The sequence below is a fragment of the Branchiostoma floridae genome, chromosome 16 (genome assembly GCF_000003815.2).
Source record: "Branchiostoma floridae strain S238N-H82 chromosome 16, Bfl_VNyyK, whole genome shotgun sequence".
NCBI lineage: Eukaryota > Metazoa > Chordata > Leptocardii > Amphioxiformes > Branchiostomatidae > Branchiostoma > Branchiostoma floridae.
In genome coordinates, this window is record NC_049994.1 from 12672189 (window position 1) to 12687626 (window position 15438).

Consider the following 15438-nt stretch of genomic DNA (forward strand, 5'->3'; position numbering starts at 1 on the left):
GTTTATTTCGGGATCCAGATCTGCTGCCGTACGGAAATCGACAGCTTCTCGTGCGACCTGTTCCCCAGACTGCAGACGCTGCTGATGCAGGCACACCCAAGCAAACTCCATCGACCCCTCCTTTGGAAGAACAGCGTGAAATGTACCGATGGGAAGGCAGAAGCGCTGCTGCAGATCACACAGAACAAGAGACAACTCAACATATTCGTCAGGAGCAACGATGGCGACAGGGAGGACTGCAAGTCCATCATGGACCTCCTCACGGACATGGCATACAAACTCGTGCAAGAGACTAGCCCAGGAGCCAGGTCACGGGACATGGTCCTCAGCGCTCTGGACCTCCGGGAACACACGGAGCCTCACGCCTACAGCCGGGAAGAGGCGGAAGGAGCGGCAGGAAAAGGCGAGAACCTCGTCCATCCTCAGAGGAACGTCCCAGAAAAAGTGACGGATCTCTTGTTGCACCTCGAACACCTGGAGATGGATGAAACGGCGTGGTCTCCTGTGTCCAGTAAGGCCGTCTACTTCGGGATCCAGATCCGTTGCTGCTCCGGGGCCAACAGCTTTTCAACTGACCTGTTTCCAAAACTCCAAACCTTGCTGATGCAGGCACACCCTGGCAAGCTCAACCGACCTCTTCTGTGGCCGTGGAAGAACAGCGCCAAATGGACCGACGGGAAGGCCGAAGCGATGCTGCAGATCACGCAGGACAAGTGTCGGCTCAACATCTTCGCCAGGAGCATCGATGGGAACATGGAGGACTGCAAGTCTATCATGGATCTCCTAACAAACATGGTGCACAGCCTCATAAACGAGACCAACCCAGGAGCCAGGTCAAGTGACATGGTCCTCAGCGCCCTGGACCTACGCGAGCACAGTCCACAGCCTCACGCCTACAGCAGGGAAGAGGTGGAAGAAGCAGCAGCGAAGGGTGAGAACGTTGTCCATCCTAGGAGGAACGTCCCGGAAAGAGCGAAAGACATCCTGTTGCACCTAGGAAACCTGAAAGGTATGTAATACTACTATCAATATCTGACGAAGGACGTGATTGTTTAGAAGTGTTCTGTCATAAATGAATTGCTGAATTGCTCAAAACCCTTTTCATGTACTTTTAGAATTCTCAACATGAAGTCGGGGAGATTCCTCGTTCATGCTACTTTAGTATCAAAATGTTCAATGATTTCCTGCAACACAGGTTTCTTCCTCATCACAGTCGACATCATATCATATACTATTTGCTTTCGATGTCCAAGAAGACACGGGTACGTGAGTTCCTTTTGTTAACGTTTGCATTTTGTTATACGACAGGCATGCTGGGAAGAGTAGCCCGGAAGCGTCCCCAACTAGTGGAGACCCTACGTCACATCCACCCCATCCTGGACCATCTCCGTCAAGATGACGTCATCAACATGGAGGAGAATGACCGCATCCGAGCTGCCAGGACTCCCCAGGATGCAGCGCGCGAGCTGCTGGACATTCTCGAGGCCAAAGGCGAAGAGGCATGCGTCGGGTTTCACTCAGCTCTGCAACAAACTGACAAATTTGCTGCAAGCCTCCTAGAGGAGAGCCCAATGTCTGAGGAAGGTGCTACAGCTAGTTAGATTTAGCAATTGTATTGTACTTTTGTTGGGAACATTGTACATATTGCTTGGAAAGATCACATTGTTCTGCAATTTTGAATTCAAGATGTCTTACAGATTAAATATCATGACTTTCTGTATAAATGGAGAGAGTGTATAGATTGCAAATTAATGACACCAATATTCTTGCAATTGGTTCTGGGTAAAATAACATCTCTATGCAAAATGTTTTACATCTCAGAACGCTATATATATACTAGTAACGTTAGGTCATGTGAGTGTATATATTACGTTTACAGGTTAATGGCAGCAATACTCTGGGTTCAGACAAAGCTTGTAAAATATTATCTCTAACCAATTTTGTTTATGTGATCCATACCTTGGATTTGATTTGTGTAAGACTCTGTACATACTTACCGACAGGCCTAAGTAATGCTCATTTTGATCGCGACGTGGCTGGACTTTATGTTTTGGAAATCCTTGTGAATATGTCTACATGTATTAGCATAAAACGAACATGTTATAAAAAGATGGCGTTCCAGGAAGTTATTCTGGAGTTTGCAATTGACAGTAGTTCCTGAGATCAGATCTGTAGTATCAGGAGTATAAGTGATAACTTACTAGTGTAAAATTTGTCAAAACGGTGAATTGTGATATAATGTGTTTTTCCTTTGTTTTCTTTTCATTAATTGTATATGAAGTAGTAAGATAGTTTTTATGCATAACAGAATGTATGATACTATGACATTAATGGTCAATCTTTCACAAGTAGGTCACCAATTGAAAGTTGTCAAAATTCGGAAATTTCCAACCTAACAGCTAACATAAGACAATGTCATGTCATAAGGCACTCTATTGTTACATGCAAACAGCATTCATGTTACGCATCCAATAATAGGTCCGCCTTTGAAAGCTGAAAAATAATGTCAAATTTCAAGAAAATTCAACCTTGTAGCTATGTGGCTCGATTTACTGCATTTTAATACTACGTGTACATGTACATACACTCATAACTGGCATTAATTGAACAGAATTGTATGTACAGTTTTAAAGAAGAATTAGATAATTACAATAAACAATACTAAATGGTTATATATTGAAAAAATTAAAACAGATTAAAGGGATATTGTAACTTTTATTAGAAAATAAAACGTGCTTAAATACAAGCCGTATTCACAAGTGTGATGCCTTTAGGCACAACATACTACAGAAAACAATGTATATGCGTTGAATAAACATGTATTAAACCAAATAAGAAGGAACTGGGTATCAATGTTAAGCATTAACATTTTATGTTATGGAAGTTGACAAGAATCATTTACATCTTACAAGATCATTTACCAGCAACTTGTTTACTGTATCCTATCTAAGTATACATCTGAATCTAGGGTGGTGACGTCCATTTATTGTGTATTTTCCTAACACTTTGGTTAGTGTCCCACAATTTTCTGAAATGACAGTTATGACAATTTGTAGAAATATACATACCATCGTGATATTTTTTGGTTAATGCTTATACTATTAAAACGTTTTAAATGGAGAATCTTTTAGGAAATGATATGGTGGTTAATGATGTAATGATACACTGATGGGCTGTCATAAAACTAAGTAAATATTTTTATGCCTAATGACAATAAAGCAACTCAATTGACGAATGACCAATCACAATCAAGGTCGTTCAAGAGTTCCAGTTAACTACCAAAGCTACCTACGTCACGGTAATATTTGCCTCTGTGTTTTCAGTCATACGTCAATGAAAGCATTTTCTTCTACGCGGGCAGGGTATGGCGCTTTCTTTGTATACCTGTGACATATATGTGTGTGTATGGAGTTGCCCCCTATTGACCAGTCACGTATTTGCTGTCACAGATATCACCGTTCAGAGTACCCTAATCGCAGATCTGTCACAGATATGCAAATATCTACTGCACACCTGGACAAAGTTCACTGTGCACAGCGAGCTACTCTTCGGTAATTTTAAAACACTGGTAGGGTTTGTTATGGACATAGCTGTAAATAATCTGTCTGATGACACTTTAGTACGTTTGCTTCTAAAAGGATGTTATTTTCTGTCTTCGGTCATAAATTCCCAAACATTCATATATGTCCAAACCTTCTTGACAGCTTCCAATCGCTTCAATAACAATTAATTCATAAACATAATTCTATTAGTCTTAAGGGACTTGTAACCTCACCTCGTATTCACATCTTAAATTCATATTGGTGAATTTGCTTTTCTGTGTATTCCTGTATTTTATGTACATATGTATTGCCCTTGTGTTGGTGGCGGTACGAAAATAAATTTGTTAGGGCACGGTCACAAGGGTCGTGCGATTGCTAACTTTAGGTGTTTTTTTTTTTTTGGACAACCATGCATGTTGGATAAAAACGAAGTTCACTGTGTGGGAGAGCGCGGGTCCAGTCCGAATGGGGAGGGCCGTGTGCGCAGTTCCGGAGTGTTCCGTCTGAAGCCGAACGGGCCGTGGTAGCCGTTCATCGCTTTCACGTCAGACATGAACTGCGCATGTCCGTCAACCAGCTCTCTCGAGTGACCTGCAAGAAAATACGATATTGGTAAATAATTAAAAGAAAGTTTAAATCATCGAACCAGTAATTAAGTGTAAACGATATGCAAACTCAACATGTTGATATTTTCATATACCAGTTTGTTACTCTATTTGTATTCATCTGTTTGCATGTTGGTATAGATGTTAAAGACCTTGCGAAAGTCGCTGTACTTCTGTTGCGTCAATAAAGAAAGATATAATGTTATGACAGGTGACAATAATACTTTTAAAACGTGCCACATTTCAAATATTCGATAGGGTAAAGACAACTCTTCTCTTCTCTCTCTCTCTCTCTCTCTCTCTCTCTGAGGCTTTCGAAAAGTTTCCATCAAAAATGGTTACGACAATGAGTTGACAGTAACATTTGTTTTCCACCGTTTTTAAACAAGGAGAGTATTTAGAAGTTGCGTGTCAGAGATAAAGTCGGTTGGGACCACGATACATTCAAACAGAAGCATGGCATGAAAATTCATGAGAGGCGTACCCCGTGGCTTAGGTTATTAGTATTCTAAGACCCACCTGCGCCGAACTGGTTCCGCTTGGACAGATACTGGTGCCCGCCGCCGTAGTTATGGAAACGGTCTATGACTGGCCCCTCGATGGAAGTACCGCCATGGTCCTGAAGAGGAGTATTATTATAATAACACTTAGTTCCAAACACAACTGCCTGGAAGACACTATGGCAAGTCTATAAAGAGAGTGGCTAGCGAAGGAAACTCTCAAAACTCTGGTAGATTCTAAGCGCTGAGTCACAAATATGGGATATTTCATTCATATCAGGGGATGGACCTTTATTCTACCTTCATCGTGATTCTAGTCGTCATCAAACGTCAAACCCTTTAATTTTTATACCTCCTCGAACTATACAAGACATCTTTAGTGTCAAACTCGTGGTTCCCTTACTTTTATCCATTCTCCACGTACAAGTCTGAAGTCCAAGGTTAAATATCAACCTTTCCTCAACACGGAGTAATTCGGATACGTTAATCACTATACTCAGGTATGTAATGGTACAATCAAATATTGGGTAATGAAGTATTACAACTTTCATGTGGAAAGTTCCTAGGCTTCTTGTTAATTTGTTTTTTTTATAAGTTCTAAATTAGACTAAAACACGTCTCCCTATACATAATGTAAAGTTAGAATTATATTTTCCACTGGTGTGACTGTTTTGACTGTACAACTTTAGAACAATGATTGTCTATCAACATTAGTATGGAACTATGAAAACTACTCAAACAGAGAAATACTGAGAGTAAAACAGCTTGCTATATCCTCAAAGATATTTTGCTTTTGGGGTTAGTCATAACAAAGTGTAGAATGGTCGCTCTTGTCAGCGCGTGTTTACAAAATTCCTCCCGGCCGTCTCACCTGTTTGCTTCTCCGCAGCACCGTGGGGGCCCACTGGTTCTTGAAGTAGCCGTCCACATTCTTGTCCTTCTGCGAGTTGTAAGGCGGAATGGCGGGCCCAAGTTTAGGCTGAGCCTTGGAGTAGTCCTTGGAGATGTTGGCGACGGCTATGCTGTCCAAGACGAAACCTTGCTCTAACCGCTGCAGTTCCTCCGCCGTACGTTCGGGAACGAATCCGCCGGACCGCCTGGCCATCCTCGTCGGCAACTCTCGCTCGCCCTGAGTGGTTCCCAACACAAAAGACAACTCAAGTTCACCGACTAGAAGCGACTTTATACGCTTATAGAGTCTATTTCCAAAACACTTGCTCAGTTTTGGTGTACACCTGTGAAAGGATGGCTAGGTCCCGACTGACCTGAGTCGGCCCGTAAACAAGAAGCTCCTAGCAACGTGCGTGCGGGTGCAGAATAATTACAAGTTGTCAGACCGGTTCGCGGTTGCCCATCGCTGCCTATTGTTTATACTAGGATTATGCTCATTACCAGTAGACTATGTGGATGTATTTATATACCGATTCCGCCCTTAGCAAAGTACACTGTTCGCTGTTCTGCTGTATTTGCACACAGGGAATGCAAGACCTACTTAACATGTACACGTGATGAAAGATAAATTCTGCCTCACAGGTCACAGGGCAACAGGCTAAAGGTGCGCTCCCGCATTTGTGTCAAGCTTGCGTCACTGCGGGATTCGAAAGATACTCAACGAATTTCAGAGATAAAGAACGAATTTTATTTCTTTTTGTGTGTTTTGTCGTCTTCTAAGTCATACTTTTACGTATTACGCAATATCTAAATCATAAAAAAAATCGGAGAAAATAACAAAACGGTGACGCAGTGAACGAACCCCGCAGTGACGCAAGCTTGACACAAGTGCGGTGGAAGCGCACCTTAAGGCAAGCTTTCCATGCCACTAAACGACTATCGTTAAGAAAACGTACAGCGTCAAAAACTGCATCTGAGTAACCCTTGATTTCATCATTGAAATATGATGCAGAATGTTAAAGTATGATTTAAAAGACAGCTTTCCAAAGTAGAAAATTTCACTCTTTATCTATGCAATTCGTTGAGCAACCTGTTGAATCTTCGGTCACTCTAATGTGGTAACCTCTGGTTGAAATGAGTATAAGGAGGTGTACAGTATTTCAAATCTCATTGGCTTTACAAACGGTTCTGGATTAATATCAATAAGAACTACATACATATAGATTATGATATTGGCATACTGAATGTCATGATATATGTTTAAAAACCTACCGGATGAAGAGTGCAGGTGAGCTGAATATGGTCCTGGACCCCCCGCAGAGTGAAGTAACCCTTGGCCTTCTGGTCCTTCCGGGGGTCATAGTGCAGGTCAGGGTGGGACGGCAATCTGCAAACAATAGGTGACAATATGATAGGCTGTTTATAACACATTTATCACTTACATCCCTGGCTCCCCTCTCTCTCTCTATAACTCTTCTATCCCTCTGCTTTGCTCTCTCTCCAGCTCTTTGCTCTCTCTTTCTCTCTCTCTCTTTCTCTCTTTCTCTCTATCTCTCACAGACACACGCACGCATACATGCACAGTGACACACATGCACACACACACACACACACACGTACACACACACACTCTCTCTCTCTCTCTCTCTCTCAATACACACACATACACACTCGTACACACACAGACACACGCATACACACACACGCACACACGCACACACACACACGCACACATGCACACTCGCACACACACACACGCGTTCGCACACACACATACACACACAAACACTCGCACGCATACACATACACACGCACACACACACACTTTGATAAATGAACAAAGGGCAAAATGAGAAGGTACCGGTGTAACTGAGGAACATAGGAGGAAGAGATGAAAAAAGAAGAGAATACGAAGAGTGATTAAAGGCTATAGCTGCCGAAAAAGATGGCTACGGTAAACTAACTCGTATGACTCCTAGGGTACATGTATAGAGCCTTACCCAGGAACCTCAGACAAGTTGTCCACCACGACGCTCTGCTGCATGAGTCTGGAACCCTTCGGTCCTCCCGCCATCAGTAGCTTCTGTATCACAGCGGTCTTCTCCGCTTCGTCCATGTCGCTGCCCTGTACCTACAACGTACAACAATACTCCAGATTCTTCATTGCTGTCAGACATGTAAACGGATAGCTATATTGAACGAAAAATGTATTCAACAAACAGAAACTACGGTAGTATAAGGTAGTACATGTAGATAAAAAGCTGGCAGAGGAGTGAAGCCGGCCTAGGAGTGTGGAATTTACTATGCTTGGTTTGACTTCCTTTGGCCGGCTATACTCCTTGGCCAGCTTTGGTGCTATCTTATGGCACCGTAGGGTCTGCTTGGAGATTACGGAAAGTGGAAAGTTGATGCTGGCTTCTCTAACGTGCAATTCAGATACAGCACTAGTGGGATTTACTACATAAGGACCACCTGGGCTTGGTTCTCCCTTTAACCCATTTCTCCCGAATTCGACCTATTCGAACCTATTAAGTGTAACTTTTTGAGTACCTATTGAGTGTTACTTTACCTTCTTACCTACAAAGGAGTGTTTTTCAATACGTTGTCTTTCACTTACCTGTTTAAGAGTTTTCTTCAAGACATCTCTGACGATGGGTGAGCGGAAGTACGCCTGCGCGTCAGGGTGGAGGAGCGAGTCGTACTTAGACATGGCGGGGCGAGTTCTTCTCCGCTGGAACTGTGGACAGAAAGGTGTCACAGTGAAACCATCTCCATATCTATAACTTGGTGTGTTTGTTTACTTATATTTACTCGCACCAAAGAAACATAAACAGTGGAGTAACGAAACGTATAAAACAAGGCTTATCTCCTCCTTGAAACTTAGCAAATAACAATACTGATATGATAATTATACGATAAATTAAATCAGCGCCTGTGGCCTCAAACTCAATTAAACCTTGTGGCATTATATGGCCCTATATGTGTCTATGGTAAAATCAGTGGTTTGGAAAATCATTTTTTTCTTTCTCAAAAGCAGCTTACATGCGTATACGCTATACACATGAATTCCTCTTTTAGACTATGGATTAGCACAATCTCCCATTAGCTTTAGCTTGTTTCCGAAATCCTGCGACGTTTAAAGTCCAATCTATCGTACACATACAGCCCTAGTCAGTAACATGTTACGGTCTTTTGTGTGTACAAGTATCCATGACATAGCTTGACACCTTAGACAGTACCTTCACTATCAGTGGCAACTTCGTCTACAGGAGTGACAAAAATACTTTATGTCCAACAGAGTCATTCATGTCTGTTGCCTACCTACCACAAGCTCTCAATTGCGCGTGCAAAAGCTAACAACAATCACATCCATGCCAACGTAATGGACTGGCTTTCAATAACATATAAGTATTGTCGAACTACCAACAGGTAGCTATAGGGGCAGGGTTACATGATTAACGAGATTGAACTAGTCTATAGTCTCCAAGCTGACTTTGAGTACACTTTCTTGAGGTTGGTAAAACGGCTTGCCAATCTGATTTTTATGTAACGTTAGACCATACAGCACTTCCCACAGTCATTAAGATGAAATCTTAATGTTTTTAAGTAAATAATCAGTTGTTGATTCCTATACAACGTCCTAATAATAAACCACCATTAGACATTTATATAAACAAGCTGTACGAAATAGCGGTGCCAAGGAGGTTCTTGACGACAATAATTAGTAAAAAAATCATACTTTGTCTTCACACAAACGAAACTTTATAACTTTATGAAACTATACTTCATCATTGAATGGTGTTCTTTGACCATATGATGTTTGGCTTTTGCCCAGCGAACCTTAAGTTTGGTATGATCATATACGATGGTTTGTTTGGAAGGTAACACAAGGTATACGTATCAAAGAAACTAGGTACATAAACTAGTAACGTAAATGGTCTCACCTGGGCCCAGATGCTGTCCAGAACGAATCTTTGCTGTCGGTCATTTCCTCTTCTTTGTGGCTTCCACGGAGGCGGGAATGGCTCCAACTTACTCCGACATCTTAGCGAGCTGTTACCTGTCAGGTACTCATAACTGGTCATCCTGCTGGAATAGACTTGAACTCAGTGTTTTACAGCAAACCTCGTCGTCTTTAAGTCCTCCACAAGACGAGGCGGTGGCTTCACAACTTCTCCAAACTAGTGAAACTTTTCTTAACTCTCTCCGGCCGCACTTGACGTCTGACGCATCCACACTTTTCAGGAGCACTGCGTGAAGTCAGGTTTTTCGTACCGTACACAGCTATTGTTTGTGTTTGGTTACTATTTGTATCGAAGCAGAACGAACCAGCTTTGGTTACAAGAGTAGGTGTTCACAACACCGGGAGCCGTAAGGTAATAGTAGTGCCGGTATCGCGTTCTCATTGTGGATGCGGAGACTGTTCATTGATGGCGGGTACGCAACTGTAAGGTGACCCAGGTAGTCCCGCGGGTTTTGTGACAGGATTTCTATTCCATATCAATTATGGACACAACTCTCCCATATCGGTCACCAATTATAGTTATGATCACCTAAACAGATGTCATTTTAGGCACAGCGGTCGAGAAGCTTGATCTGTGTTGGTACAACTTTAATAGGTGATATTTCTGTCGTCGGTTCGTATCTTTAAACAGGCATGGTTATGAATAAACAAACTACCTTACGCGGTCGGCGATGTGTAATTTTAGAGTAATAAGGTGTTTATAGGAGTGTTTATAGGGGTAACTTTGATGCGCTTCAATTGTGAAAGGTGCAATGTGTGACAACTTATACATATATGGTAGTTGAGCTATTGTTGATACTTACCTAGGCTAGTGTTATGAGTGACGTACTCTGTAGCCAAGAGAAATCACAATGTGACGAATTTATCATTTCATGAAGGTTTAACGAATAAGTAAATAAAATTTTACCGAAGTACAATTTGCTTCTACGATGAGAATCTGGGCCAGACGGAATGGTTGAACCTGGGGAACCCATATTTGCTGCGTTCGAAAAAGTAGTACATCATGCAAAAAAGTTGAAAAAAGTATCAAAGAAAAAAGCAAACAAACATGAAAAACAAACATATAACGCAAAATGTTCGTTTCTTAGAATGGTATAACTCCATAGCCCAATCATGAAATCCTACATTGTTCTCGTGTTCAAATGTGGATAATATTCACCTCGAACCAATTAGTACATGAATATTGAATGTCATTTACATTTATGCAGTATGTACATGTACATGTCCTGTATATGTAACGTTACATGTACATCATATGATTCCCCAGAAATTGTATGGGTATTTTATGCTTTCATTATAGACGATGACACATGACATATACGATACAAAAGGATTCAGCATTTTTTGGTGCCATGACTGGCTCATAGCTATGGTAGAATAAAGTAGGATTCCATGGAAAAGTATATTTGCATTTAATGCTGCAACTGAGTAATCATGTTTATAACCGTCACGATTGATTGCTCGAATTGTACGCAAACCACGATAATAAATCATCTCTGATACCATGCTAAGGAGGTTGTGTGTGCGCTCTAGATATCGCTGAGTCTATCACCAGGGGATTACGAAACAGCTGGGCCTGGCTGGGCCACGGACGTGATGGTAGTACAGCTGCCGCGGAAACAGCGTCCAGGAAGGGTGTCAGGGACTGTGACAGGGTCATCAGCTGGGGCCATATTTCAGAGCATAAATACCTATCAAATCGATGAATATTAAAGAAAAAGATATTTAGTTCAAAAATAAAGGAAGAAAACTGGCTTCGCGTCGTGGCAAGATAACGTCTTTTTTTTTTTACCAATATTGCTATGGATTCTGCTACATTAAACACTCAACGTTAAGTATAAACAAAATGCTGTAGTGTAGAAATAGTCAGTGATCAGTTTTACTTATGTAGGAACCTTCTTTATCTAACCTAATCTTGATATGAGCAAGGATTTTGATTTTGATAGTAGCGACCCACAGTTAGCGACCAGTCTTCGCTTACACAACCCCGCCCCCAATAGTCCCCAGGGATTAAATAACAGGGGTTGAGTATACTGAAACCAGATGAAACTGGAACGCGATTGTTCAAACATTGAAAACGTCTCAACATTAAAAAAAAGTTCATCCAGTTTATATTCCCTTATTACATCAAGGGAAAGATAAAATGCAAAGATTCAACGTCCCAGGGGTTACCGTCACTTTACATGCACCCCGTGGGGCCCTAAAAATATCGCACTATTCGGAAATTTCCACAGCTGCGAAAATTTCCATTACGAAAGCGCTTAGACGAATGTGATGCTAGCTTCTGCGTTGGCACACATACAAGAAGGCGATACAACAATGATCAACATTGTTCACAAAATATGGATTCATTTAGATAAAAATATCCTGATTATTGACCAAAATAAATTAGAATTATTATTTTACATGTATTATTATAAAAAATGGGATATTTGGACATTAGTAAGGTACATAACGGTACGCAAAATATTCTTGTTTTGCTGCCCTCTTTGACAACGTGCGACAAGCAGTTCGGTGACGTTCGTGTCCAGTCCAACCGCTTCAGGGAAAATACCCAACTGCAAGACGTCTTGCATCCAGTTACAGCGTCATACATCTTTTAAGACAATGTTACGATCGGCTGCAACCGCTGTCCTTACTAAGGTAACGTTTGGTTTCTTATTTGGGTTCAAAACGCGATGTTTATCTTACACTTAGGTTTTAGGTTTTTGGTCCTGCTTCCAGCTTCCACGTCAACTGATGTTACGTTCAGCCACAAAGCCTTTTAACTCTTTCACAGCTCGGTGTGCATGAGTTTGTTGTAAGATGATTGTTGTATGAAGACTAGGAGTAGATTATTTTAGAGGAATAGCATGTAGGTTAACAACGTGGCAACGTAGTAACGCTAGTGCAAATATCGAAAGTTTGACCTAAATTTGGCTCGATAGCTGAGTTAAGAGTAACCCGATGCCTTCTAATAATACCAACGTCCTTGATAATTTTGTGAACCCAAAATTACCTCACGATTTTTGTCATTTCAAAATCAGAAATATAATCGTGCAGCTAAATTGCAGTTAGTCTTTATCATAATGGTACAGTGAGCATGTCATATGATGCAAAACCCGTTATACTTATAACTGCAACATTGCATACTGTAAATTGGGAAATATTCGTGGTGATTTTGATAGTATTTTTCATTTCAGACCACAAACATATAAGTTTTGTTTTGTATTGCATTGCAAATTATGGCTGGTCATTCAACATGTTAACTTATAAAGATCATAATTCCATACTTCAAGTTCAATTTGAAGGGAAAATGTGATCTTTTGTTAGTAAGTACTGCATTGTTTACTAGTACTTATTAACTAGTACTAGTAGGTTAGCGTTACATTAAAATCAATATGTTTAAAATGACCATCAATAAACACCCCGGCTTGTTTTCAGTTCTTTAAAAACATATAGCATGGTCCAAGGTACATTACCCAGTAAATGAGAAGAGTCAATATTTTGTAAGGAGAGTGTAATGGAACAGCAGATTAAAGGATTGAACTACAATGTTTACTAAGCTTTGGCTAGGGTGTAGGGTATCCTTTTTTTTTTTTATACGGGTATACTGTATACGATGTAGGTGATTTTGACCTTTGGCATTGATGCATTAGGTAAGGCTGTTCACTACCAGGTCCTTGTCTTGTACTTACTAAATCACATGTTATTCCTACCACAAAGAATGGAACATTGAAAGATTGAAATTGACCACAAGAAAAAGATGACATTGTTTGCGCACTTAAGCCAGTGCCATAATTGATTTGAGATCCTTTCCACAGTTTTTAGGTTCTTAACATTAGATAACTGAAGTCTAACATCACATTTTTATTGTTGTAAACTGTTTATTCATGTTTCTGTCATCGTTGAATCTTTATTGCTAATGTTATGGACTTCTTTAAATAATTTATGTTACTTGAACATTGTTTCAGGCATTTAGGACAAATTGCCAACTCTTGCCACGTGTGACGACAAGTGTATCCCAGCAGCGATGGATCATGTCTGCCACTGCACAGGACCAGGTAAGAATAACGTAGCAACTGTTCAGAACCCTGATTTGTATGCTGCTGGAAAGGGGTACAGTTTTACTGATGGAATATTATGCTGCTAAATGACCAATTGTGCTGTACATAACAAGTAACCAGTCACAGAGGGCATTGGCAAATGATTTTCTTTATCAAATGCCAGTCAAGGAGAATTTAAGAAGTCAAGTGGCACCAAAGTCAAATTTGTTCGATATTTGCATTCAATTCGAGTATGGGCTCGTCTATGTCACATATCTCAAATATATCATTGAGTGTTTTGAATGAAGTTAAACTATAATTTCCAGCACAAGAAACTGGACTTACCCGAATTTTTGACTGAGTAACTCCAGTGTTTGTCAAGGAATGGACAATCCACTGCTTCTAAGAGGTCACATTATATAGATGTACATTGTGTACCACACGTGCAGTGGATCATAAGGTGCAGAAAGCCTATGGTACCGTTCATCTCATGTTTAAGGATGTGTTGATTCTTCTAGTAAAAATGTCTACTTTGAGTGTTATTTCTGAATCTGCTGACTGTATAATCCTAGGATGAGAAGGTGTGGACAGGGCAGGAGAGCCTGGCTGACTCGGACCCTGACATGTGGGGTCTGCTGCAGAAGGAGAAGGACAGACAGCTCCGAGGACTGGAACTCATCGCTTCCGAGGTACGGGATAGACTCAAACTACAGACTCTTGGTGAATGTGTATCGGAGCTTGATGAACAGACTGAGACTGTACCCACCCACACCTTTTTTACACATACAATTACAAATGCAAGACAAATATTGTTGAAATGCTAGAATTTGACTGAGGTACATTTACTCCCTCTGTGGTGGAATCACTCATTTTGATTGACAGCCAGGATCGGTCTATTAGACTAGTTGTCTAAGATACCAGTCACCATGTGTTCATAATACCTACAAAATAATGTTCGGTACTTATTTATAATAGTTATACCATAGCATTATTAATCTTGTTGTGTTCAATTGATTACTATGTCACTAGTAGTGCAATAGACGTGTGAGGACTCAGGACTAATACTGCCTTGTACTTCTCTCTGTAGAATTTCTGCAGCAAGGCGGCCCTGGAAGCTCTGGGTTCCTGTCTGAACAACAAGTACTCTGAAGGGTACCCAGGACAGAGGTATGTTATACAGTCATCATTCAAAGATATATTCATAGTCACACACACACATAAGCTGGGTCCTAATTTAAATGTGACAGGCAAGGCTAACATGTGTCTGATGTCTATACAATGTACCTTTAAAGCTTGAAATTGTTAGCGACATTCTTTTCTTTGTAGTGTTACATATGATAAAAAATGTTCAGCTACAAGATACAATTTAACTTACATTTTATGCAATATGTGTTCACATAACTAGTAACAACAAACAATACTATGATATGATGTTGCCCAGACAGACATTCACTAAAAATAGTCCAGTAGTATGTACACAACAAATGACCCGGCTCAGTGCTAGCTTTGTGTCAATAGACTTAACCGAGCAGACTCACACAGTCTCAACTGTTATTTTTCTCACAGCTTAGAATTAACTTCTTAATTTCTTAATCCTCCTAAATTATCTACGTTGTGGAATACATTTTAGTGAATTAGGTATCTTCTTTTAATGGCAGCTTTAGCCATATGTGTGCAACAGTGTGTTATGGCTTGAGGAAGTTGAGCCAATAAAAATGAACAGACAACAGTGGGGGATCTTGCATGGACCTATTACAAAATGAACAGATGATATGATCAGGAATTCAGATGTTTTGGGGCTTACCTGTCGAAGAAAATGACAAGAGTGAAGTAGAGTAAAGTTCATAATTC

At 40.7% G+C, this 15438-nt stretch overlaps 3 protein-coding genes across 4 annotated transcripts in view; 1 reads left to right on the forward strand and 2 right to left on the reverse strand.

Moving 5' to 3' along the window:
- Nucleotides 1–2695: 2695 nt before the first annotated feature.
- LOC118403709 (uncharacterized protein C17orf98-like) lies at nt 2696–6927 on the reverse strand. The gene is made up of 4 exons (XM_035802482.1): nt 6811–6927; nt 5519–5776; nt 4667–4766; nt 2696–4133 (listed from the first exon to the last, which is right to left on the reverse strand). The coding sequence occupies exons 2-4, from the start codon at nt 5750–5752 to the stop codon at nt 3976–3978; spliced, it is 492 nt and encodes a 163-aa protein (XP_035658375.1). The 5' UTR covers nt 5753–5776; nt 6811–6927; the 3' UTR covers nt 2696–3975.
- A 607-nt stretch (nt 6928–7534) lies between these two features.
- On the reverse strand, nt 7535–9899 carry LOC118432781. The gene is made up of 3 exons (XM_035844400.1): nt 9483–9899; nt 8156–8275; nt 7535–7669 (listed from the first exon to the last, which is right to left on the reverse strand). Exons 1-3 carry the CDS (start codon nt 9621–9623, stop codon nt 7535–7537), a joined length of 396 nt encoding a protein of 131 aa, XP_035700293.1. The 5' UTR covers nt 9624–9899.
- A 2227-nt stretch (nt 9900–12126) lies between these two features.
- Nucleotides 12127–15438, forward strand: part of LOC118403235 (serine hydroxymethyltransferase, mitochondrial-like) — an 11246-nt gene continuing 7934 nt past the window's right edge. For both annotated transcript variants that reach the window (XM_035801836.1, XM_035801837.1), the window contains exons 1-4: nt 12127–12205; nt 13516–13605; nt 14160–14276; nt 14675–14754. In XM_035801836.1, coding sequence (XP_035657729.1) covers nt 12170–12205; nt 13516–13605; nt 14160–14276; nt 14675–14754 — 323 coding nt within the window. In that variant the 5' untranslated portion in view covers nt 12127–12169. The remainder of the gene's footprint in view (nt 12206–13515; nt 13606–14159; nt 14277–14674; nt 14755–15438) is intronic.